This window comes from Lampris incognitus, chromosome 12 (assembly GCF_029633865.1).
Source record: "Lampris incognitus isolate fLamInc1 chromosome 12, fLamInc1.hap2, whole genome shotgun sequence".
Lineage (NCBI taxonomy): Eukaryota > Metazoa > Chordata > Actinopteri > Lampriformes > Lampridae > Lampris > Lampris incognitus.
This window is the reverse complement of record NC_079222.1, coordinates 53,541,774-53,567,720: the sequence shown is the minus strand read 5'-3', so window position 1 is coordinate 53,567,720 and position 25,947 is coordinate 53,541,774. Positions and strand designations below refer to the sequence as shown.

Sequence of the window (25,947 nt, the reverse complement as noted above, 5' to 3'; positions counted from 1 at the left end):
AAGGGATTTAAGTCTGACAGAGTAGATGTGGCTTCATCTAGGAAACCACAACACCTTCAGACTGTTCAGAGAAGGGATTTAAGTCTGACAGAGCAGACATAACTTCATCTAGGGAACCACAACACCTTCAGACTGACTGGAGAAGGGATTGACGTCTGACACAGTAGAGGTGAATTCATCTAGGAAACCACAACAGCTTCAGACTGTTCAGAGAAGGGATTTAAGTCTGACAGAGCAGAAGTAACTTCATCTAGGAAACCACAACACCTTCAACCTTTTCAGAGAAGGGATTTAAGTCTGACAGAGTAGATGTGGCTTCATCTAGGAGACCACAACAGCTTCAGACTGTTCAGAGAAGGGATTTAAGTCTAACAGAGCAGAAGTAACTTCATCTAGGAAACCACAACACCTTCAACCTGTTCAGAGAAGGGATTTAAGTCTGACAGAGCAGACATAACTTCATCTAGGGAACCACAACACCTTCAGACTGATTAGAGAAGGGATTTACGTCTGACACAGTAGAGGTGAATTCATCTAGGAAACCACCACATCTTCAAACTGTTGAGAGAAGGGATTTAAGTCTGACAGTGTAGATGTGGCTTCATCTAGGAAACCAAAAAACCTTCAGACTGACTAGAGAAGGGATTTAAGTCTGACAGAGTAGATGTGGCTTCATCTAGGAAACCGCAACACCTTCAGACTGTTTAGAGAAGGGATTTAAGTCTGACATAGCAGATGTGCCTTCATCTAGCAAACCATCACATCTTCAGACTGTTCAGAGAAGGGATTTAAGTCTGACAGAGCAGACGTGACTTCATCTAGCAAACCACCACACCTTCAGACTGTTCAGAGAAGGGATTTAAGTCTGACAGAGTAGACGTGACTCCATCTAGGAAACCACAACAGCTTCAGACTATTTAGAGAAGGGATTTCAGTCTGACAGAGCAGATGTGCCTTCATCTAGCAAACCACCACATCTTCAGACTGTTTATAGAAGGGATTTAAGTCTGACAGAGTAGAGTTGACTTCATCTAGGAAACCACAACACCTTCAGACTGTTCAGAGAAGGGATTTCAGTCTGACAGAGCAGACGTGACTTCATCTAGGAAACCACAACAGCTTCAGACTGTTCAGAGAAGGGATTTAAGTCTGACAGAGCAGAAGTAGCTTCATCTAGGGAACCACAACACCTTCAACCTGTTCAGAGAAGGGATTTAAGTCTGACAGAGTAGATGTGGCTTCATTTAGGAAACCACAACTCCTTCAGACTGTTCAGAGAAGGGATTTAAGTCTGACAGAGTAGATGTGGCTTCATCTAGGGAACCACAACACCTTCAGACTGACTAGAGAAGGGATTTACGTCTGACACAGTAGAGGTGAATTCATCTAGGAAACCACCACATCTTCACTGTTTAGAGAAGGGATTTAAATCTGACAGTGTAGATGTGGCTTCATCTAGGAAACCAAAACACCTTCAGACTGTTTAGAGAAGGGATTTAAGTCTGACAGAGTAGATGTGGCTTCATCTAGGAAACCACCACATCTTCAGACTGTTGAGAGAAGGGATTTAAGTCTGACAGAGCAGACATAACTTCATCTAGGGAACCACAACACCTTCAGACTGACTGGAGAAGGGATTGACGTCTGACACAGTAGAGGTGAATTCATCTAGGAAACCACCACACCTTCAGACTGTTTAGAGAAGGGATTTAAGTCTGACAGAGTAGATGTGGCTTCATCTAGAAACCAAAGCACCTTCAGACTGTTCAGAGAAGGGATTTAGGTCTGACAGAGCACACGCAACTTCATCTAGGAAACCACAACACCTTCAGACTGTTTGGAGAAGGGATTTAAGTCTGACAGAGCAGACGTGACTTCATCTAGGAAACCACAACACTTTCAGACTGTTCATAGAAGGGATTTAAGCCTGACAGAGCAGACGTGACTTCATCTATGAAACCACAACACCTTCAGACTGTTTAGAGAAGGGATTTCAGTCTGACAGAGCAGACATGACTTCATCTAGCAAATCACAACACCTTCAGACTGTTTAGAGAAGGGATTTAAGTCTGACAGAGTAGATGTGGCTTCATCTAGGAAACCACAACAGCTTCAGACTGTTCAGAGAAGGGATTTAAGTCTGACAGAGCAGAAGTAACTTCATCTAGGAAACCACAACACCTTCAACCTTTTCAGAGAAGGGATTTAAGTCTGACAGAGTAGATGTGGCTTCATCTAGGAAACCACAACAGCTTCAGACTGTTCAGAGAAGGGATTTAAGTCTGACAGAGCAGAAGTAACTTCATATAGGAAACCACAACACCTTCACAATGTTCAGAGAAGGGATTTAAGTCTGACAGAGCAGACATAACTTCATCTAGGGAACCACAACACCTTCAGACTGACTAGAGAAGGGATTTACGTCTGACACAGTAGAGGTGAATTCATCTCGGAAACCACCACATCTTCAGACTGTTGAGAGAAGGGATTTAAGTCTGACAGTGTAGATGTGGCTTCATCTAGGAAACCACAACAGCTTCAGACTGTTCAGAGAAGGGATTTAAGTCTGACAGAGCAGAAGTAGCTTCATCTAGGAAACCACAACACCTTCAACCTGTTCAGAGAAGGGATTTAAGTCTGACAGAGTAGATGTGGCTTCATCTAGGAAACCACAACTCCTTCAGACTGTTCAGAGAAGGGATTTAAGTCTGAAAGAGTAGATGTGGCTTCATCTAGGGAACCACAACACCTTCAGACTGACTAGAGAACGGATTTACGTCTGACACAGTAGAGGTGAATTCATCTAGGAAACCACCACATCTTCACTGTTTAGAGAAGGGATTTAAATCTGACAGTGTAGATGTGGCTTCATCTAGGAAACCAAAACACCTTCAGACTGTTTAGAGAAGGGATTTAAGTCTGACAGAGTAGATGTGGCTTCATCTAGGAAACCACAACACCTTCAGACTGTTCAGAGAAGGGATTTAAGTCTGACAGAGCAGACATAACTTCATCTAGGGAACCACAACACCTTCAGACTGACTGGAGAAGGGATTGACGTCTGACACAGTAGAGGTGAATTCATCTAGGAAACCACCACACCTTCAGACTGTTTAGAGAAGGGATTTAAGTCTGACAGAGTAGATGTGGCTTCATCTAGAAACCAAAGCACCTTCAGACTGTTCAGAGAAGGGATTTAGGTCTGACAGAGCACACGCAACTTCATCTAGGAAACCACAACACCTTCATACTGTTTGGAGAAGGGATTTAAGTCTGACAGAGCAGACGTGACTTCATCTATGAAACCACAACACCTTCAGACTGTTTAGAGAAGGGATTTCAGTCTGACAGAGCAGACATGACTTCATCTAGCAAATCACAACACCTTCAGACTGTTTAGAGAAGGGATTTAAGTCTGACAGAGTAGATGTGGCTTCATCTAGGAAACCACAACAGCTTCAGACTGTTCAGAGAAGGGATTTAAGTCTGACAGAGCAGAAGTAACTTCATCTAGGAAACCACAACACCTTCAACCTTTTCAGAGAAGGGATTTAAGTCTGACAGAGTAGATGTGGCTTCATCTAGGAAACCACAACAGCTTCAGACTGTTCAGAGAAGGGATTTAAGTCTGACAGAGCAGAAGTAACTTCATCTAGGAAACCACAACACCTTCAACCTGTTCAGAGAAGGGATTTAAGTCTGACAGAGCAGACATAACTTCATCTAGGGAACCACAACACCTTCAGACTGACTAGAGAAGGGATTTACGTCTGACACAGTAGAGGTGAATTCATCTCGGAAACCACCACATCTTCAGACTGTAGAGAGAAGGGATTTAAGTCTGACAGTGTAGATGTGGCTTCATCTAGGAAACCAAAACACCTTCAGACTGACTAGAGAAGGGATTTAAGTCTGACAGAGTAGATGTGGCTTCATCTAGGAAACCAAAACACCTTCAGACTGACTATAGAAGGGATTTAAGTCTGACATAGCAGATGTGCCTTCATCTAGCAAACCATCACATCTTCAGACTGTTCAGAGAAGGGATTTAAGTCTGACAGAGCAGACGTGACTTCATCTAGCAAACCACCACACCTTCAGACTGTTCAGAGAAGGGATTTAAGTCTGACAGAGCAGATGTGCCTTCATCTAGCAAACCACCACATCTTCAGACTGTTTATAGAATGGATTTAAGTCTGACAGAGTAGAGTTGACTTCATCTAGGAAACCACAACACCTTCAGACTGTTCAGAGAAGGGATTTCAGTCTGACAGAGCAGACGTGACTTCATCTAGGAAACCACAACAGCTTCAGACTGTTCAGAGAAGGGATTTAAGTCTGACAGAGCAGAAGTAGCTTCATCTAGGAAACCACAACACCTTCAACCTGTTCAGAGAAGGGATTTAAGTCTGACAGAGTAGATGTGGCTTCATCTAGGAAACCACAACTCCTTCAGACTGTTCAGAGAAGGGATTTAAGTCTGACTGAGTAGATGTGGCTTCATCTAGGAAACCACAACACCTTCAGACTGTTCAGAGAAGGGATTTAAGCCTGACAGAGTAGATGTGGCTTCATCTAGGAAACCACAACACCTTCAGACTGTTCAGAGAAGGGATTTAAGTCTGACAGAGCATACGCAACTTCATTTAGGAAACCACAACACCCTCAGACTGTTTGGAGAAGGGATTTAAGTCTGACAGAGCATACGCAACTTCATTTAGGAAACCACAACACCTTCAGACTGTTTAGAGAAGGGATTTAAGTCTGACAGAGTAGATGTGGCTTCATCTAGGAAACCACAACAGCTTCAGACTGTTCAGAGAAGGGATTTAAGTCTGACAGAGCAGAAGTAACTTCATCTAGGAAACCACAACACCTTCAACCTGTTCAGAGAAGGGATTTAAGTCTGACAGAGCAGACATAACTTCATCTAGGGAACCACAACACCTTCAGACTGACTAGAGAAGGGATTTACGTCTGACACAGTAGAGGTGAATTCATCTCGGAAACCACCACATCTTCAGACTGTAGAGAGAAGGGATTTAAGTCTGACAGTGTAGATGTGGCTTCATCTAGGAAACCAAAACACCTTCAGACTGACTAGAGAAGGGATTTAAGTCTGACAGAGTAGATGTGGCTTCATCTAGGAAACCAAAACACCTTCAGACTGACTATAGAAGGGATTTAAGTCTGACATAGCAGATGTGCCTTCATCTAGCAAACCATCACATCTTCAGACTGTTCAGAGAAGGGATTTAAGTCTGACAGAGCAGACGTGACTTCATCTAGCAAACCACCACACCTTCAGACTGTTCAGAGAAGGGATTTAAGTCTGACAGAGCAGATGTGCCTTCATCTAGCAAACCACCACATCTTCAGACTGTTTATAGAATGGATTTAAGTCTGACAGAGTAGAGTTGACTTCATCTAGGAAACCACAACACCTTCAGACTGTTCAGAGAAGGGATTTCAGTCTGACAGAGCAGACGTGACTTCATCTAGGAAACCACAACAGCTTCAGACTGTTCAGAGAAGGGATTTAAGTCTGACAGAGCAGAAGTAGCTTCATCTAGGAAACCACAACACCTTCAACCTGTTCAGAGAAGGGATTTAAGTCTGACAGAGTAGATGTGGCTTCATCTAGGAAACCACAACTCCTTCAGACTGTTCAGAGAAGGGATTTAAGTCTGACAGAGTAGATGTGGCTTCATCTAGGAAACCACAACACCTTCAGACTGTTCAGAGAAGGGATTTAAGTCTGACAGAGTAGATGTGGCTTCATCTAGGAAACCACAACACCTTCAGACTGTTCAGAGAAGGGATTTAAGTCTGACAGAGCATACGCAACTTCATTTAGGAAACCACAACACCTTCAGACTGTTTGGAGAAGGGATTTAAGTCTGACAGAGCATACGCAACTTCATTTAGGAAACCACAACACCTTCAGACTGTTTAGAGAAGGGATTTAAGTCTGACAGAGTAGATGTGGCTTCATCTAGGAAACCACAACAGCTTCAGACTGTTCAGAGAAGGGATTTAAGTCTGACAGAGCAGAAGTAACTTCATCTAGGAAACCACAACACCTTCAACCTTTTCAGAGAAGGGATTTAAGTCTGACAGAGTAGATGTGGCTTCATCTAGGAAACCACAACAGCTTCAGACTGTTCAGAGAAGGGATTTAAGTCTGACAGAGCAGAAGTAACTTCATCTAGGAAACCACAACACCTTCAACCTGTTCAGAGAAGGGATTTAAGTCTGACAGAGCAGACATAACTTCATCTAGGGAACCACAACACCTTCAGACTGACTAGAGAAGGGATTTACGTCTGACACAGTAGAGGTGAATTCATCTAGGAAACCACCACATCTTCAGACTGTTGAGAGAAGGGATTTAAGTCTGACAGTGTAGATGTGGCTTCATCTAGGGAACCAAAACACCTTCAGACTGACTAGACAAGGGATTTAAGTCTGACAGAGTAGATGTGGGTTCATCTAGGAAACCGCAACACCTTCAGACTGTTTAGAGAAGGGATTTTAGTCTGACATAGCAGATGTGCCTTCATCTAGCAAACCATCACATCTTCAGACTGTTCAGAGAAGGGATTTAAGTCTGACAGAGTAGACGTGACTCCATCTAGGAAACCACAACAGCTTCAGACTATTTAGAGAAGGGATTTCAGTCTGACAGAGCAGATGTGCCTTCATCTAGCAAACCACCACATCTTCAGACTGTTTATAGAAGGGATTTAAGTCTGACAGAGTAGAGTTGACTTCATCTAGGAAACCACAACACCTTCAGACTGTTCAGAGAAGGGATTTCAGTCTGACAGAGCAGACGTGACTTCATCTAGGAAACCACAACAGCTTCAGACTGTTCAGAGAAGGGATTTAAGTCTGACAGAGCACACGCAACTTCATCTAGGAAACCACAACACCTTCAGACTGTTTGGAGAAGGGATTTAAGTCTGACAGAGCAGACGTGACTTCATCTAGGAAACCACAACACCTTCAACCTGTTCAGAGCAGGGATTTAAGCCTGACAGAGCAGACGTGACTTCATCTATGAAACCACAACACCTTCAGACTGTTTAGAGAAGGGATTTCAGTCTGACAGAGCAGACATGACTTCATCTAGCAAATCACAACACCTTAAGACTGTTTAGAGAAGGGATTTAAGTCTGACAGAGTAGATGTGGCTTCATCTAGGAAACCACAACAGCTTCAGACTGTTCAGAGAAGGGATTTCAGTCTGACAGAGCAGAAGTAACTTCATCTAGGAAACCACAACACCTTCAACCTGTTCAGAGAAGGGATTTAAGTCTGACAGAGTAGATGTGGCTTCATCTAGGAAACCACAACTCCTTCAGACTGTTCAGAGAAGGGATTTAAGTCTGACAGAGCAGACATAACTTCATCTAGGGAACCACAACACCTTCAGGCTGACTAGAGAAGGGATTTACGTCTGACACAGTAGAGGTGAATTCATCTAGGAAACCACCACATCTTCACTGTTTAGAGAAGGGATTTAAGTCTGACAGTGTAGATGTGGCTTCATCTAGGAAACCAAAACACCTTCAGACTGACTAGAGAAGGGATTTAAGTCTGACAGAGTAGATGTGGCTTCATCTAGGAAACCACAACACCTTCAGACTGTTTAGAGAAGGGATTTAAGTCTGACATAGCAGACATGACTTCATATGGGAAACCACAACACCTTCAGACTGCTCAGAGAAGGGATTTAAGTCTGACAGAGTATACATAACTTCATCTAGGAAACCAAAACGCCTTCAGACTGTTCAGAGAAGGGATTTAAGTCTGACAGAGCAGACGTGACTTCATCTAGGAAACCACAACACCTTCAGATTGTTCAGAGAAGGGATTTAAGTCTGACAGAGCAGACGTGACTTCATCTAGGAAACCACCACACCTTCAGACTGTTCAGAGAAGGGATTTAAGTCTGACAGAGCAGATGTGACTTCATCTAGCAAACTACTACATCTTCAGACTGTTTAGAGAAGGGATTACAGTCTGACAGAGTAGACGTGACTCCATCTAGGAAACCACAACAGCTTCAGACTATTTAGAGATGGGATTTCAGTCTGACAGAGCAGATGTGCCTTCATCTAGCAAACCACCACATCTTCAGACTGTTTAGAGAAGGGATTTAAGTCTGACAGAGTAGAGGTGACTTCATCTAGGAAACCACAACACCTTCAGACTGTTCAGAGAAGGGATTTAAGTCTGACAGAGCAGACGTGACTTCATCTAGGAAACCACAACACCTTCAGACTGTTCAGAGAAGGGATTTAAGTCTGACAGAGCAGACGTGACTTCATCTAGGAAACCACAACACCTTCAGACTGTTCAGAGAAGGGATTTAAGTGTGACAGAGCAGACGTGACTTCATCTAGCAAACCACAACACCTTCAGACTGTTCAGAGAAGGGATTTAAGTCTGACAGAGCAGACGTGACTTCATCTAGCAAACCACCACACCTTCAGACTGTTCAGAGAAGGGATTTAAGTCTGACAGAGCAGATGTGACTTCATCTAGCAAACTACTACATCTTCAGACTGTTTAGAGAAGGGATTACAGTCTGACAGAGTAGACGTGACTCCATCTAGGAAACCACAACAGCTTCAGACTGTTTAGAGAAGGGATTTCAGTCTGACAGAGCAGATGTGCCTTCATCTAGCAAACCACCACATCTTCAGACTGTTTAGAGAAGGGATTTAAGTCTGACAGAGTAGAGGTGACTTCATCTAGGAAACCACAACACCTTCAGACTGTTTAGAGAAGGGATTTCAGTGTGACAGAGTAGGCCGTGCAATGATTGATATTCATGAAAATGCATATGCATGTCTGGCAACCACTACTAAATGTGGTGCTGCATCAACAGCACTCGTGTAGTATCACGTACTGCCAACAGGAAGCGAAGTGTGATAATCATACTGCCATCTACTGGTAACAGGAATTCGGCCTTATGTGGCAAACATCATTTGATTTATATGACATTTACATAGTTTGGTCTATACATGATATACAGCAACTCATGTATAATTAGTGGGTGTTCTGTAGCGCCACATAGAGGACACAGGAAGTGATACGTAACTCCTTTGTGCAAGTCCAATATTCATGAAAATATATACGCATGTCAGGCGACCTCCACTAAATAAATTCTGCATTAACGACACACTTGTGTGGCACCACCTACTGGCAAAAGGAAGTCAAGCTTTATGTTACAAACTTCCTTGGATTTACATGAAATCTATAGTGTGTGCTTCACATTCTATATGTAACAACATAATGTATCTTTATTTTCTAGCACTAAGTCACCAACCAAACATTGCTCCTAACCACAACCATATTCAACACTACATGATTGAATAAAATATTATTTCCTATGTGGAATACATAAGCCTGCAGTATACACTGAATGAACTATGTGTTACCTAGGCTTCAATTCATAACACCACTTACAGGCAACAGGAACTGAACCCCACGTGACACATAGTTCATCAGATGTATACACAAATTCCAACATTGTCCTCTCCAGTCCCACATACTGCACACAGTTAGTAATATTTTACCCATACACACAATGTCCAATAATCCAGAACAGTCAGAGCAGTGTCGGTTAACCTCCACTAGCGTTACCCTGGCTGCCATTCTCTCTGACACGCATGAGGTGTCAGGGCCCGTTCATCACTGCTTGCAGCTTTAATTGACTATTAGTTTTGTCTGGATCATTAGGGTTCTGAGCACATACATAGTGCTGAACCCCCAACTCCCTTTTTTGTATTATTATTATTATTATTATTATTATTATTATTAATATTATTCTACCTAAAAGTAACGCCAGAAGAGGAAACACTGAGGGCAGTCTGACAGGATGGGGAAGCAGGGCAGGCTAAGCTAACTGCTAACCCATTCAGACCGGTGGTTCTCACAGTCATCCTGGCCGATGTTCGTTCTCTGGATAGTGGAACTTTTGGACTGGTATGCACTGAGTGGACTGTGTTGTTAACTGTTTTGTTTTTTTTTTCTTTTTGTTTGCTTTGTTCACTCTGTTTTTGTATGTTTTTGGTGGTGTCGTTTTTGGGAAATTTGGGATGTGTTTTTGTCTTTTGTGTCGCACTGTGTGGACTGGGGGAAATTGAATTTCGTTTCTTTTGTGTACACAAGCACATGAAAGAAACGACAATAAATTGTTCCTGATTCCTGATCTGTACATGAGAAAGTATGAGAAATACAGGCACTAAACTTGGCAGGTAGTTTCAGTAACTCAGCCACTCCACAGACAAAAAAATGACCATGAATCCAACTACCATCAATCAGAAAAGCACTATAACAACGCCCTTCACGTTTCGGCCCATAACTTATTAACTAACACCAATCTCAAATTATTTTCCTCCTGGAGTCCTTGGTTCAAGATGTGTCTCCCAACACCAGACTCGCCCATTTCTGCTTCCAAGATTTTCCCCGTTTTTCATCTTTCTCAAAACTGTTATGCTACTGCTTGTACAAATCCAGTGCAATCTTCACCAGATTTGGTAAACGGCTTCAGTGCACATCCAATTATTCACTATCTTATATGGATATCTTATATCCACTATCTTATATTCAATGGGGTTTTGCTTTAATCAGCTTCCAAAGTTGGATCAAATGCTATGTGCGGGGTCGGTTTGACAGAAAGTGCTATAGTTCATTGACACGTTGTGTAATCTTGACCAAACTTGTTCTACAGGTACATCGATAGACTCTGAGCCACCAGAATAAAAATGGTGCCATTTCACCTCTATGGGGCGCTATATCAGCCTTCTAAAATCTAAATAGCAATAACATTGTCACTGTAAATCATAGAAACCAAATTCTTTTTCCCCTTTGCTCCACTCTTGTTGAGGCATCCATCCATATAAACTACACCCACTTTTACAGAGCTGAACTGTCAACCAGTTTGGTAATTAATAAAATCAGTTTTGTCACTACTTTTTGTTTTTGACCCCCCCCCCTTTTTCCTCCAAATTTTACTTGGCCAATTACCCCACTCTTCCGAGCCGTGCCGGTCGCTGCTCCACCCCCTCTGTTGATCCGGGGAGGGCTGCAGACTACCACATGTCTCCTCCCATACATGTGGAGTCACCAGCTGTTTCTTTTCACTTGACAGTGAGGAGTTTCATCAGGGGCACGTAGCGCGTGGGAGGATCACACTATTCCCCCCAGTTCTCCCTCCCCCCTAAACAGGCCGACCAGAGGAGGCGCTAGTGCAGCGACCAGGACACACCCCCACATCCGGCTTCCCACCCGCAGACAAGGCCAATTGTGTCCGTAGGGACGCCCGACCAAGCTGGAGGTAACACTGGGATTCAAACTGGTGATCCCTGTGTTGGTAGGCAACGTAACAAACTACTACACTACCCAGACGCCCCCCACATTTTCTTTCTACATATCTTCTAAATCCATATAATTTTGTTATCCTGTTTCAATGTTATATCCTTCTGCCACTCCAATATGTAACGAGTGCTTTTCTTTTTTCTTTTTTACATGGTGATGGTGGTCACGTGGCTCGGATCCTGCCTGGGCTGTTCCGGTGGTGTCTGGACACTGCTTGGCATCCCCCTCATCATATTCTTCATAAATTTTTAATTCCATTATAATTGTGTTATCCTCTTTCAGTGTTGTAACCCAGCCACTGAGGATGCACAAGCCAGTGCATCCTTAGTGCCGGTCCCAAGCCCGGACAAATGGGGAGGGTTGCGTCAGGAAGGGCATCCGGCGTAAAATCTTTGCCAAATCAAATATGCGGATCATAAATAAGACTTACATACCGGATCGGTCGAGGCCCGGGTTACCAACGACCGCCACCGGTACTGTTAACCAGCAGGGTGTCGGTGGAAACTATGCTACTGTTGGGCGAAGGAGAAGGAGAGGGGGAAGGCATGTCCAGAGGCAGCTAGAGAGGAGGAAGGATAGGCATGTGGAGGTGAGAGTTGGAACTTTGAATGTTGGCACTATGACTGGTAAAGGGAGAGAGCTGGCTGACATGATGGAAAGAAGAAAGGTAGGCATGCTGTGTGTGCAAGAGACCAGGTGGAAGGGGAGTAAGGCCAGGAGTATCGGAGGTGGGTTCAAACTCTTCTACCATGGTGCGAATGAGAGGAGAAATGGGGTAGGGGTAATTCTGAAGGAAGAGTATGTCAAGAGCGTGCTGGAGGTGAAGAGAGTGTCAGACAGAGTGATGAGTATGAAGCTGGAAATTGAAGGTTTATTGCTGAATTTTATCAGCGCATATGCCCCGCAAGTTGGGTGTGAGATGGATGAAAAAGTAGAATTCTGGAGTGAGTTGGACGACATGGTGGAGAGGGTACCCAAGGAGGAGAGAGTGGTGATTGGAGCGGACTTCAATGGACATGTTGGTGAAGGGAACAGAGGTGATGAGGAGGTGATGGGAAGGTATGGAGTCAAGAAGAGAAATGTGGAAGGACAGATGGTGGTCGATTTTGCGAAAAGGATGGAAATGGCTGTGGTGAATACATATTTCAAGAAGAGGGAGGAACACAGGGTGACATACAAGAGTGGAGGAAAGTGCACACAGGTGGACTATATCTTATGTAGAAGGCGCCATCTAAAAGGGATTGGAGACTGCAAGGTGGTGACAGGGGAGAACATAGCTAGGCAGCATCGGATGGTGGTCTGTAGGATGACTTTGGAGACCAAGAAGAGGAAGCGAGTGAAGACACAGCCGAAGATCAAATGGTGGAAGTTGAAGAAGGAAGACTGTTGTGTCGAGTTCAGGCAGGAGTTAAGACAGGCACTGGGTGGTAGTGAAGAGTTGCCAGATGGCTGGACAACCACTGCAGAAATAGTGAGGGAGACAGCTAGGAAGGTACTTGGTGTGTCATCAGGACAGAGGAAGGAAGACAAGGAGACTTGGTGGTGGAATGAGGAAGTACAGCAAATTATACAGAGGAAAAGGTTGGCAAAGACGAAGTGGGATAGTCAGAGAGATGAAGAGAGTAGACAGGAGTACAAGGAGATGCAGTGTAAAGCAAAGAGAGAGGTGGCAAAGGCAAAGGAAAAGGCGTATGGTGAGTTGTATGACAGATTAGACACTAAGAAAGGAGAAAAGGACTTGTACCGATTGGCTAGACAGAGGGACCAAGCTGCAAAGGATGTGCAGCAAGTTAGGGCAATCAAGGATAGAGATAGAAATGTGCTGACAAGCGAGGAGAGTGTGCTAAGAAGGTGGAAAGAATACTTTGAGGGGCTGATGAATGAAGAAAATGAGAGAGAGAGAAGGTTGGATGATGTAGGGATAGTGAATCAGGAAGTTCAGCAGATTAGCAAGGAGGAAGTAAGGGCAGCTATGAAGAGGATGAAGAGTGGAAAGGCAGTTGGTCCTGATGACATACCTGTGGAGGCATGGAGATGTTTAGGAGAGATGGCAGTGGGGTTTCTAACTAGATTGTTTAACACAATCCTGGAAAGTGAGAGGATGCCTGAGGGGTGGAGAAGAAGCATACTGGTACCGATTTTCAAGAACAAGGGCAATGTGCAGAACTGTAACAACTACAGAGGTATAAAGTTGATCAGCCACAGCATGAAGATTTGGGAAAGAGTAATAGAAGCTAGGTTAAGAGGAGAGGTGATGATCAGCGAGCAGCAGTATGGGTTCATGCCACGAAAGAGCACCACAGATGCGATGTTTGCTTTGAGAATGTTGATTGAGAAGTATAGAGAAGGCCAGAAAGAGTTGCATTGTGTCTTTGTAGATTTAGAGAAAGCTTATGACAGAGTGCCGAGAGAGGAGGTGTGGTACTGTATGAGGAAGTCAGGAGTTGCAGAGAAGTATGTAGGAGTGGTGCAGGATATGTATGAGGGAAGTGTGACAATGGTGAGGTGTGCGGTTGGAATGACAGATGGGTTCAAGGTGGAGGTGGGATTACATCAAGGATCGGCTCTGAGCCCTTTCTTGTTTGCAATGGTGATGGACAGGTTGACGGACAAGATCAGGCAGGAGTCTCCATGGACGATGAAGTTCGCGGATGACATTGTGATCTGTAGCGAGAGTAGGGTGCAGGTTGAGGAGAGCCTGGAGAGGTGGAGGTATGCACTGGAGAGAAGAGGAATGAAAGTCAGTAGGAGCAAGACGGAATACCTATTCGTGAATGAGAGAGAGGACAGTGGAATGGTCAGGATGCAAGGAGTGGAGGTGACAAAGGCATTTGAGTTTAAATACTTGGGGTCAACTTTCCAAAGTAACGGGGAGTGCAGTAGAGAGGTGAAAAAGAGAGTGCAGGCAGGTTGGAGTGGGTGGAGAAGTGTGTCAGGAGTGATTTGCGACAGAAGGGTACCAGCAAGAGTTAAAGGGAAAGTTTACAAGATGGTTGTGAGACCAGCTATGTTATATGGTTTGGAGACAGTGGCACTGACGAAAAGACAGTAGGCGGAGCTGGAGGTGGCAGAGTTGAAGATGCTAAGATTTTCACTGGGAGTAACGAAGAAGGACAGGATTAGGAGCGATTATATTAGAGGGACCGCTCAGGTTGGACGGTTTGGAGACAAAGCAAGAGAGGCAAGATTGAGATGGCTTGGACATGTGTGGAGGAGAGATGCTGAGTATATTGGGAGAAGGATGCTAAATATGGAGCTGCCAGGGAAGAGGAGAAGAGGAAGGCCAAAGAGGAGGTTTATGGATGTGGTGAGGGGAGACATGCAGGTGGCTGGTGTGACAGAGGAAGACGCAGAAGACAGGAAGAAATGGAAATGGATGATCCGCTGTGGCGACCCCTAACGGGAGCAGCCGAAAGTAGTAGTAGATCCTCTTTCAGTGTTGTATCGTGTAAATTGTGTAGCCACAACATCATGTCCCCCTGTGCGTCTTGGGAGAGAGATCCTCCTCTGTTGCTCTCCCTGAGGCTTCTTCCTGTTAAAGGGTTTTAGGGAGTTGTTCCTCATCTGATGTGAGCGTCTAAGGACAGGATGTTGTGTTGCTGTAAAGCCCACTGAGGTACATGTGTAACGTGTGATGTTGGGCTATACGAATAAAACTGACTATACAAAACCAGCGGCAGAGCAGGTTTTACTAAAGATACCGGGTGGGACCTGAAGACGCTCCCATCAACCATGTCACATAAACCCATGTGTGTGGCAGCTGTGGTGTGTGTTGATCTTATGCAAAACTCTGCAATCAGACAACAACTGTTATCAGGACTGTGAGTCTGGACGTCCTCACGGTCCTGCGGTGTCGTGTCATCTGGGGTGACAGGTGTGTTGACGTCACTGCTGCTCACCTGCACCCCTCTTGTTTGAGTGGCACATTCAGAAAAACTGATATAATGACATTTTAACCTCCAACCCCAGACGGCTCAGCTGTAGCTGCTGTCATCCACCCAGTGGCTGGGTGCCCAGCTGAGCATGTGCATCTGGCATGGCAGTAGGAGCAGAAGACTGTATTCTTTAGTAAAATCATCAATTCAGCATCTTCTTCGTCTTCTTTCAGCGGTTTCCCTGTTTCTCAGGGGTCGCCACAGCTGATTTTACAGTTTCCATCGGGACCACGTGAGGGTGCAGCACCAATGCTAGCCATTCTTAATGGGGGCCTCGACCGATCCGGTGTGGTCTTGTCAATCCGCATACTGATTTGGCAAAATGTTACGTCTGATGCCCTTCCTGACACAACCACTAAACCTGTGGACCATCAGCTCCATCAGTCCAGCATGATATGGAAATCTGGACTGCAACCATGTGCTGAGTCAATACGGCTCAACAGCCACTTTAATGTTAAGGCAACAAAAACGACAAAAACGACAACAAATTCGGGGACACTGTGCTGTAGGAGGTGCCATCCTTCAGATGAGATGTTAAACCGAGGTCCTGACTCACTATGGTCATTAAAGATCTCATGGCTCTTCATCAGAAAGAGAAGGGGGTCCCCCGGTGTCCTGGCAACATCCCCAAAATGGCTCTCTCCACCTAATCATCCCCCATGTAACTGGCTCCATGATCCCTCCCTCTGCACCTCAAGCTGAGGTGTGGTGAGTGTTCTGCCGTGCATCACCTGGGTGGTGCTACACCACCCAGGTAGTGCTACACATTGGTGGTGGTTGAAGTGAATTTCCCCCTTCACTGTGAAGCACTTTGGGTGTGTAGAAAAGCTCTGTATAAATGTAATGATGATGATTATTATTACAAGTTATTAAATGTACTGAACTTCCACTGTAGATGCAGCTGTGATATTATGACCTGACCTCACAGCACCAGCATGTGAAACATGCCATACGGATCAACACTTGCACACTGGTCCACATCAAGTCCATGCATCAGATCTGCTGAGGTGCTGGGACATTTTCACCTAGGCTGTTTTGTTTGTCTCAGTCTAGGAGACAAATGAACTCACACTGAAACCCGGGCTTTAAAAGTCTATACAACCTGCAGGAAGCCAACAAACATCTGCTGAGCTGTCGTGGAATAAACGGTTCCTTGTAGACGTGTTTAATACTGGGCCCAGAGTGTTAGAAACCGGGCTGCACCATTCCTCCTGAATCCATATATCTTATGAATATATCATTTTAGGTAAAAGACAATACAGATAACTTTACCTTCAAGTTGCTGTACCTCATTCCCAGCCTTTTGGACAGACTGATGGGTTTCTGAAGATCAAAGGTCAAACACACGTCCAGTCAACATGATGAAGTGAAAGGCCATCACATGTAGTCTTTACTACTGCATCACATGCATGCTTTACTACTGCATCAGGTTAACATATATTACTGGGTAATAAAGATGGATGTGATATATGATTGGGTAACATATTAATGGGTAATAAAGATGGATGTGTGATATAGTACTGGGTAACATATTATTGGATAATAAAGATGGATGTATATTATTGGGTAACATATTACTGGAAGGGGGGCGGAGCCGAGCACCAAGCATGTGAGACGTGCTTTTTCACAGCTGTCGTTATGTGACAAATTTAATTTATAAATGGTCCTTTTATCAATTGTTTTCAACATTATCAGACTCAATTTATTTTGCTTATCAGTTTGACAAGCCTTTTTTGCACTTCGGACTCAGCAATGGCCACTCATAAGCCGAAATCCGACTCCTCACGTGTAGGCCACAACAAATCCTCGCAAGCAACTGAATCACCGCGGCCACTGGATGGCGCTGCTAGCATGGCGAACTCTACCGATCTGCGGGCGTTGCAGTCTATGTTGGACTCACTGAAGGAAGACATATTTGGTAGGATTGACTCATTGGCGACTGACTTGAGATCTGAAATCAGCTCAGTGCGCACAGAATTGAAGAATGCTACCGAGCCACCGGTGCAGAAGATACATGAACGGACTCTTGATGACTTGGAACAAACCACGAGTGGCCATAGCGACCAGCTCACCTCACTGGATGCCTCCGTCAAGGCGCTCAAAACACAAGTGAGGACACTGGCAGACAAAGGTGAGGACTTGGAGGGGAGATCGAGGCGCAACAACCTTCGTATAGTGGGCTCACCAGAGGGCTCTGAAGGGCCGCGTCCAACAGAGTTTATCGGCGGCTTATTGAAAGACCTGCTGAAACTGGGTGGAGTCCCCCTACTCGACAGAGCCCATCGCACCCTACGTGCCAAACCCAAGACGGGAGAACCGCCCAGACCGGTTGTCATCAGGGTGCACTATTTCCACATGCGGAACGAGATTGTACGACGGTTCAGCGAAACATCCCGCAACTCCCCTCTGCTGTTCCAGGGCAGGAGACTATCCGTTCCCCCCGAATACACTGCCAACGTCTCCCAAACTCCCCTCTGCTGTTCCAGGGCAGGAGACTGTCCGTTCCCCCCGAATACACTGTCAACGTCTCCCAAACTCCTCTCTGCTGTTCCAGGGCAGGAAACTGTCAGTTCCCCCCGAATACACTGTCAACGTCTCCCAAACTCCTCTCTGCTGTTCCAGGGCAGGAGACTATCCGTTCCCCCCGAATACACTGCCAACGTCTCCCAAACTCCCCTCTGCTGTTCCAGGGCAGGAGACTGTCCGTTCCCCCCGAATACACTGCCAATGTCTCCCAAACTCCCCTCTGCTGTTCCAGGGCAGGAGACTGTCCGTTCCCCCCGAATACACTGCCAACGTCTCCAAAACTCCCCTCTGCTGTTCCAGGGCAGGAGACTGTCCGTTCCCCCCGAATACACTGTCAACGTCTCCCAAACTCCCCTCTGCTGTTCCAGGGCAGGAGACTGTCCGTTCCCCCCGAATACACTGTCAACGTCTCCCAAACTCCCCTCTGCTGTTCCAGGGCAGGAGACTGTCCGTTCCCCCCGAATACACTGTCAACGTCTCCCAAACTCCCCTCTGCTGTTCCAGGGCAGGAGACTATCCGTTTCTCCCAATACACTGCCAACGTCTCCCAGCAGAGAGCCGCGTTTGGAGGAGTGAAACACGAACTACGGGCCTGTCCAGGTGTCAAGTTTGGACTGATGTTCCCAGCACTCCTTAAAATCCCCCTACCGGATGGGACCACGCACACGTTTGCAGATCCGACCATCGCCTCATCATTCGTAGGCAGTAAGCTCCGGAAGGTGGTCCCTCCGTCAGCCTCCGCAAGTTGGCAATCTCCGCCTAGGGAGTAGGCTTTCTAACAAGCCTAATGCTTATGTCCACGGTGCATCTTTAATACTGGGCTGTTAACAGTTTAACAATGTGTTATTACTTTGTCACTTGACTTCAGGTGAAGTGATATAACTCCTACCCCTCTTCAGATACTACTTAGGTGTGTGTTAGGGTTTACTAGTGATAGTGGGTTATGCGTGCGTCCAGTTCATGGTGACGCATCAGCAGGGAGGGGCAGGGGTTATGTTAGTTTAGACAGGGAGGGGCAGGGGCTATGTTAGTTTAGACAGGGAGGGGCAGGGGTTATGGTAGTTTAGACAGGGAGGGGCAGGGGGTATGGTAGTTTAGACAGGGAGGGGCAGGGGTTATGTTAGTTTTAGACACGGAGGGGCAGTGGCGTAACCAGGAATATTTTTGTAGGTGGGCCTGAGTGAAAATGGGTGGGCCAAGATTTTCCAGCAATAATCCTTCAAACAAGACGCAAATTCGAACACATTACAGCAGTAAACACATAACACAGGTTTTTAGTATGTGACCAAGAAACATACTAAAACTTTTAATAAAAACCCACTTAAACAAATACCACCCCAGTCATTCTCGCCAGGCTCTGCACAACCATTTAAACATCACTGAGGAAAACAGCCCGACTCAGTCTAAAAGATCATGACACAACATGTAAGCTATAGGCCTATAGTACACGTTTTACAGCACAATGTGTAGACACCGAGGGCGAGCGTTGAAGATCGAGATTATTTCATCATAGTCCAAAGAGTCAGTAAGTTCCCTTTCAAAGGACAACAGGGATAGATTGTTGAGGCGTGCAGTTAGCGTGGAAGATCTTAGACATGTTTTGATACGGCCTGTAGTGGAGAAGAGTCTTTCAACAGTACATGAAGTCAGGGGAATGGTGATCATTGCCCTTAACAGTCTGTTAATGTTTGGAAAACGTCAGAGTTGCAGCTGTCCAGCACTTCAATGAGGGATGGGTAACACTGACCTCTCTCCACTTTACGACGCAGTGCCTGAATGAAAACGCTCCATTCCGAACCCTCACATTTACCAAGTGCAATACAGTGGGGGGGGGGGGTTGCTAGCCTGATGTTTCGAGCATGCCTGGCGGAGGTGCTTCCAATCTACAAACCCGCTTCGAAAAAACGTGTTTTCCATATGGGGCTCCGGGAAATGCCTACACATTTTACAGAAAACAGCGTTCCTTGCTGAGCTGTATTCAAGCCACTTCAATTCTTCATACCACTTATGGGAAAAAGAACGTAATTTTCCTGAAATGTTGGTTGCGGGGAACACTAATTTAGGCTGTGTGGGTGGCTCATCCACAGCAGACAAATCTGGCGGTGGCATGGTCAAGGGAATCGTCTCACCGTCGTCAGAGGGGGAAGGAGAAGCTGCCTGCAACGGAGAAGCTGTAGCCTCCTCTGTCGTTCTCTCCGGCGGTATCTCACTCTCATTGGGCGGCTCAGTCGGTGCTGGAGCAGGTGTGCTTTCCTCCTCTCCATCCGTGGCTTTTTAAAAAAGCGGAAGATTGAACTTTGTTTCGCCATTCCATAAGTTATGGCTAACTGTTGGCTATTGGCTAGTTAGCAGCAGTGAAAAATACAGAGCGTGATGGTATGCGCGCTCAGATTTTGCAGTTCTACGTACGTAAAAGGGGCCGGCCTACGTGCTTGTAAGCCAGCGTGATTGGGTGGGCCTGGGCTTGAAATGGGTGGGCCTGTGACAGGCCAGGCCCACCCGTGGTTACGCCCCTGCGGAGGGGCAGGGGTTATGTTAGTTTAGACAGGGAGGGGCAGGGGTTATGGTAGTTTAGAGTTTCTTTTGAACAACGTTATTTCTATTACTTTGTTTATTGCTTGGTTGTCGCGAGTTGGTCTCCTTCACAGAGTCTATTTTATAGTGTTATACATTTTGCACCCAGCACCATTCTATGGGCCATCCTAATAGGCCTACTTCGCAGCAGAGAGGAGGAGTGATCAAATTCTCTAGCTGGAACTGTAAAGGCCTGAACCAGCCAATCAAACGCAGCAAAGTACTTGGACATCTTAATCACTTGGGTGTTCATATTGCCTTTCTACAAGAGACGCACCTTAAACCATCTGATCACACCAGGCTGCGGAAGAGGTGGGCTGGACAAGTCTATCACTCTGCATTCCAGAGTAGATCCAGAGGTGTGGCAATTTTGATTGATAAATCTGTTAATTTTACTTGCTCAGAATTCTCCTGTGATCCAAATGGTAGATATGTGCTTGTATGTGGAAAACTTAATGACACCCCGGTTGCTCTACTTAATGTTTATGGCCCCAATTGGGACGACAGTTGTTTTTTCAGATCAGTATTTTCTTTAATACCGGACATGTCTAGGTATAGTCTCATCTTAGGGAGGGACTTTAATTGTTGGCTTAATCCATCACTAGATCGCTCATCCACAAAAACTTAAGTTCCGTCAAGCTCTGCTAAAGTTATTCAAGCCTTTATGGACGAATTCTCACTTTCAGACCCATGGCGTTTTTATAATCCGTCTGACAAGGCGTATTCTTTTTTCTCTCACGTCCATCACATCTTCACACGTATTGATTATTTCTTAATCGACAATCAGCTTATTCCATCAGTATTATCCTGCTCATATGATGCCATTGTTATATCAGACCACGCCCCAGTCGTTATGGACTTGCAAATCAAAGGTTGTGACAATACCCATCCATCCTCGCGACTGAATACTGGCCTGTTATCAAATGAAGATTTTGTAAATTTTGTTTCTCAACAGATAGATTTTTTTTCTAGGGGTTAATAGGACACCAGGGATCTCAGCCTCCTTATTGTGGGAGACGCTGAAGGCATATTTGAGGGGGGGAATTATTTCTTATTGTGCCCATGACAGTAGAGTCAGAAAGAGGAAGACTGACAATACCTACTCTATAGCCCCATCACCAGATTTGTATAAGGAGCGTCTTCTATGACAAGCAGAATTTGATGTTCTCTCACACACTGACTAACACTGAGCAATTACTGTTTAAGTCCAGATATGCTTACTATGAGTTTGGTGACAAGGCAAGTAAATTGCTAGCTCACCAATTAAGAAAGGAAGCAGCTTCTCACCAGATCCCTCAAATTCAGACTTCATCAGGTATAACCACTGACCCCAAACAGATTAATGATCAATTTAAACAATTTTACTCCTCTCTTTATACGGCAGAGCGACCAGACGATCCATCTGCTTTTGACAATTTTTTTGAATCTCTAGATATTCCTACGATTGACTCTGACTCAGCTGAGGAGCTAGATGTTCATATTACTGTGGAGGAGTTTACAAGGCTGCTCATGCCATGCAGGCGGGTAAATGTCCTGGTCCTGATGGATTTCCAATTGAATTTTATAGGAAGTTTTTTGATAAATTAGCACCAATTCTTATTGACATGTACGATGAATCTTTTCACTCTCATCAACTACCACACACACTCGCTCAGGCTTCAATCTCTCTAATTTTGAAAAAGAACAAGGACCCTCTCTCCTGTGGAAGCTACCGCCCAATAAGCCTATTATCAGTGGATCTGAAGCTGCTCTCCAAACTACTGGCTATGCGTCTAGAAACTGTCTTACCCTCTATTATTTTCCCTGACCAGACCGGTTTTATACAAAACAGACATTCTTTCTTTAACACTAGGAGACTTCTTAATGTTATGTACAACCCCTCCACTTCATCTCTGTCGGAGGCCGTGATCTCACCTGATGCGGAAAAGGCCTTTGACTGCATCAAGTGGGACTACCTTTTCGGTACCTTACAGAAGTTTGGCCTAGGTGACTTTTATTAGCTGGGTAAGGCTGCTTTATACCTCTCCCACAGCCTCAGTTAGGACCAATAACACCTACTCTGACTACTTTCCTCTTTCTCGCTCTACCAGGCAGGGCTGCAATCTGAGTCCGTTGCTAGTTGCCGTTGCAATTGAACCATTGGCCATTGCCCTTAGGACTAGTCCTCTTATAACTGGCATTAAGCGATTCGGAATTGAGCAGAAGACCTCGCTTTATGCTGATGATTTGTTATTGTATGTCTCTAATCTCTCCATCTCTATTCCTGCTGTCATTGACATTTTTAGCCTGTTTGGTAAAATATCAGGCTATAAACTTAACCTAGACAAAAGTGCGTTATTAACGTTAAATGCAGAGGCCCGTAACTATCCCCTGCACACTCTGCCTTTTAAAATTACCACATGTGGCTTTACTTATCTTGAGTTAATTCTGTTAAGATGAACTCCTTGCTCAAATTCTCATACCTGTTTCAGTCTACCCATTTTTCTTACACTGTCATTTTTCCATAAAATTGATAAATTGGTGTCTGAATTTATCTGGGACGGTAAAGTTCCTCGGCTTAGTAGACCCTTACTACAAAGACCAAAATCTCTGGGAGGCCTTGCTCTGCCAAACTTTAAATTTTATTATTTGGCAGCCAATATCAGGATGCTGCAACACTGGGCTCGATTGGAGAACTCCCCTTCTCCTCCGGCATGGTTTGCTTTGGAAGCAGCCTCTTCTGATCCCGCTTCCTTGACAGCTCTTGCACACGCTCCATTACAGTTCTCCTGCTCCCCTCACTCTAATAGTATTATTGTGAAGTCAACACTCAGGGTCTGGAATCAGTTTAAACGACATTTTGGCTTACAGTCTTTTTCTTTACTAGCTCCAATTGCAGCCAACCCTGTTTTCCTACCTTCTATAATGGATAGGGCTTTTTTCTCCTGGTCCACACTTGGTATTGGAACCTTCAAAGATCTATATATAGAAAAGGTCTTTGCATCATTCGAACAGTTATCTGAAAAGCACTCCCTACCAAGGTCACACTTTTTTAGATACTTACAAGTCCGCAGTTTTATCCGTAATATTAGTCCACAGTTTCCCAATCTCCCAGATTCTGTCCCTATTGACTCTCTCTTGACACCTGTACCTGGTACAAAGGGGATGATTTCTGTTATGTATATTCTGATTTCTTCATTACGCCCTTCCTCTCTACAAAACATTAAGAGCCAGTGGGAGGAGGACCTGGGTGAGGAGATTACAGAGGACCTATGGGAGTTAATTCTACGCCGGGTCCGCTCCTCTTCGATTTGTGCCAGACATGGGCTGATACAATGTAAAATTGTTCACCGCACACACTTAACCAAGGTTAGACTTTCCAAGATCTATGACAACATTGATCCCACCTGTGACAGATGCCATCAGGCCCCGGCCACATATAGCCACCACATGTTTTGGTCATGTCTTCTTTACATAGTTTTTGGTCTGACATTTTTGAAACAATTTCTAATAGCATTGATATTCCTATTAGGCCGACAGCCCTAGCAGCTTTCTTTGGTGTTCCCCCAACTGATTTGCTACTACCACGCTATAAAGCGGACTTAGTAGCATGTACGACCCTTCTAGCTAGACGGTTGATCCTATTAAAGTGGAAATCACCCTCTCCACCGTCCCACTCTATGTGGATAAGGGATATTTTGTACTTTATTAAAATGGAGAAAGTTAGATGTGTTATAAGGGGCTCAGCGTCCAGGTTCTATAAAACATGGGGTCCTTTTCTAGATTATATCAAAGAACAATACACTTTTGATGTTCCATAGAGGGTACTTGTTAGCTGTCCATTCCTTTTTGGACATGATGACCTGGGCACATTCTTGATTCTTTGATCACTGCACTTTCTTATTTTTATATTTTTATATATATTTTTTATTTTCCTACCTCTCTGCACAATCATTTAGGATGCTGTTTGATAATGTTTATGTCTTGAATAGACATTCTTTGTATTTGATGGGTTAGGCAACCAAGCAAGCTGTTACTATAGTTGTCTTTTTGTTTTTGTTTTTTGTGGGTATTACTGTACATAATTGTCAATTTATGTCTTGATACGACATCTTGTATGTTTATGCCACTTAAAACGTCAATAAACAAGGTTCTGAAAAAAACCCAAAACATATTACTGGGTAATAAAGATGGATGTGTGATATATTATTTGGTAACATATATTCCCGGGTAATAAAGATGGCTGTGTGATATATTACTGCGTAACACTGTGCAATAAAGATGGATGTGTGATATATTATTGGGTTGTGACAGGATGAGGAAAAACACAGGAGACGAAGGCGAGTTTGATGTCCATTCCTCAACTCCAAAAATCAAACTGCAGCAGGAACAACCCTGCACCAGCGAGCCCGGGAACGTAAACCACGCCCCCAGCCCACAGTCCTGCTGGGTGAGAGGCATAGCCCCTAGTGTCCGCCACACAGCCCCCCCCCCGAACACCCAGAAGGGACTCCTGGAAAGAAAATCAGTGTCTCACTGGAGGCTTAAGCAGCCTGCCATAACGGCTGCGCCGTCCCTCAGCCGAAACAGTAGGTGAAACACAGTCCAATGCCGGCTGAGAAGCAGAACGCTGAACCCGTGAAGACACTGCTGGGGTCCTGGAAGGAGAGCGTCCCCGACGGGGAACCTGGACCGGAAACACAGCTTCGCCTGCCACCCTGTGCGCCGGTTTAAGCCTATCAAGCGTGACACGCTCCCTACGCCCACCCATATCTAGCACAAAACCCTTAGGACCCGTCTCAAGAACCCGAAATGGGCCATCGTATGGGGGTTGGAGGGGCGAGCGGTGAGCATCATGCCGTAGAAAAACAAAACGAGCCGACATGAGCTCCGCAGGCACGAACGACCGCGGAAAACAGTGGTGAACGGGGCCTGGAACCCGAGTGCTGTCGCACAAAAAAGGATAAACGGCCGGACGGGGTCGAGGAGCGGAACTCCCCAACACTACATCACAATACGTACGTGTCAGACGACACGTTTTTGCGAGAGCGAAATACGTGTATATGGACACGTATTAGTTGCCACTGGGGCCGCAATCCCGTCTTCTGGCCACTGGGGGCGCAATCCTGTCTTCTAGGTCGAGGCAGAGCTGTATCGGTCGGGATTCACCACAATTTCTCCACCACACAAGGTAATGTTACATCTAATACATATTCAAGTAAAATGTTAATTTAGACATCCTTTTTATAGAATTGGCTGTTGCCCCATAGCTAGATTCGTGCACCATTTTACCGGATTACAAACTCATCATTACCAGACTCCGATTGTTTTTCGGTAAATCGCATGCAAAATTGTGGGGACTAATTTATTTAGACTGCATTGACAATTCGTTTATTTAGCTCACATTTATTCAATTTAAATATAGTATCCACTCGCACATAACGTTAATATGAGTCAAAAAATAATTTGAAGATAGCAAATTTAGCTACGACTCACATATTAAGAACATTCGCTTCGCATCGCTCCGCCATCTTTGATC

At 45.0% G+C, this 25,947-nt stretch overlaps 1 protein-coding gene across 2 annotated transcripts in view; it reads right to left on the bottom strand.

Moving 5' to 3' along the window:
* The window catches only part of pam (peptidylglycine alpha-amidating monooxygenase), a 303,428-nt gene that overhangs the window by 135,924 nt on the left and 141,557 nt on the right, over positions 1–25,947 (bottom strand). Inside the window, exon 22 of one of the 2 annotated variants that reach the window (XM_056290496.1) lies at positions 16,602–16,652. The exons of the other annotated variant lie outside the window; for it this stretch is intronic. Coding sequence (XP_056146471.1) covers positions 16,602–16,652 — 51 coding nt within the window. The remainder of the gene's footprint in view (positions 1–16,601; positions 16,653–25,947) is intronic. 2 annotated transcript variants of the gene reach the window in all.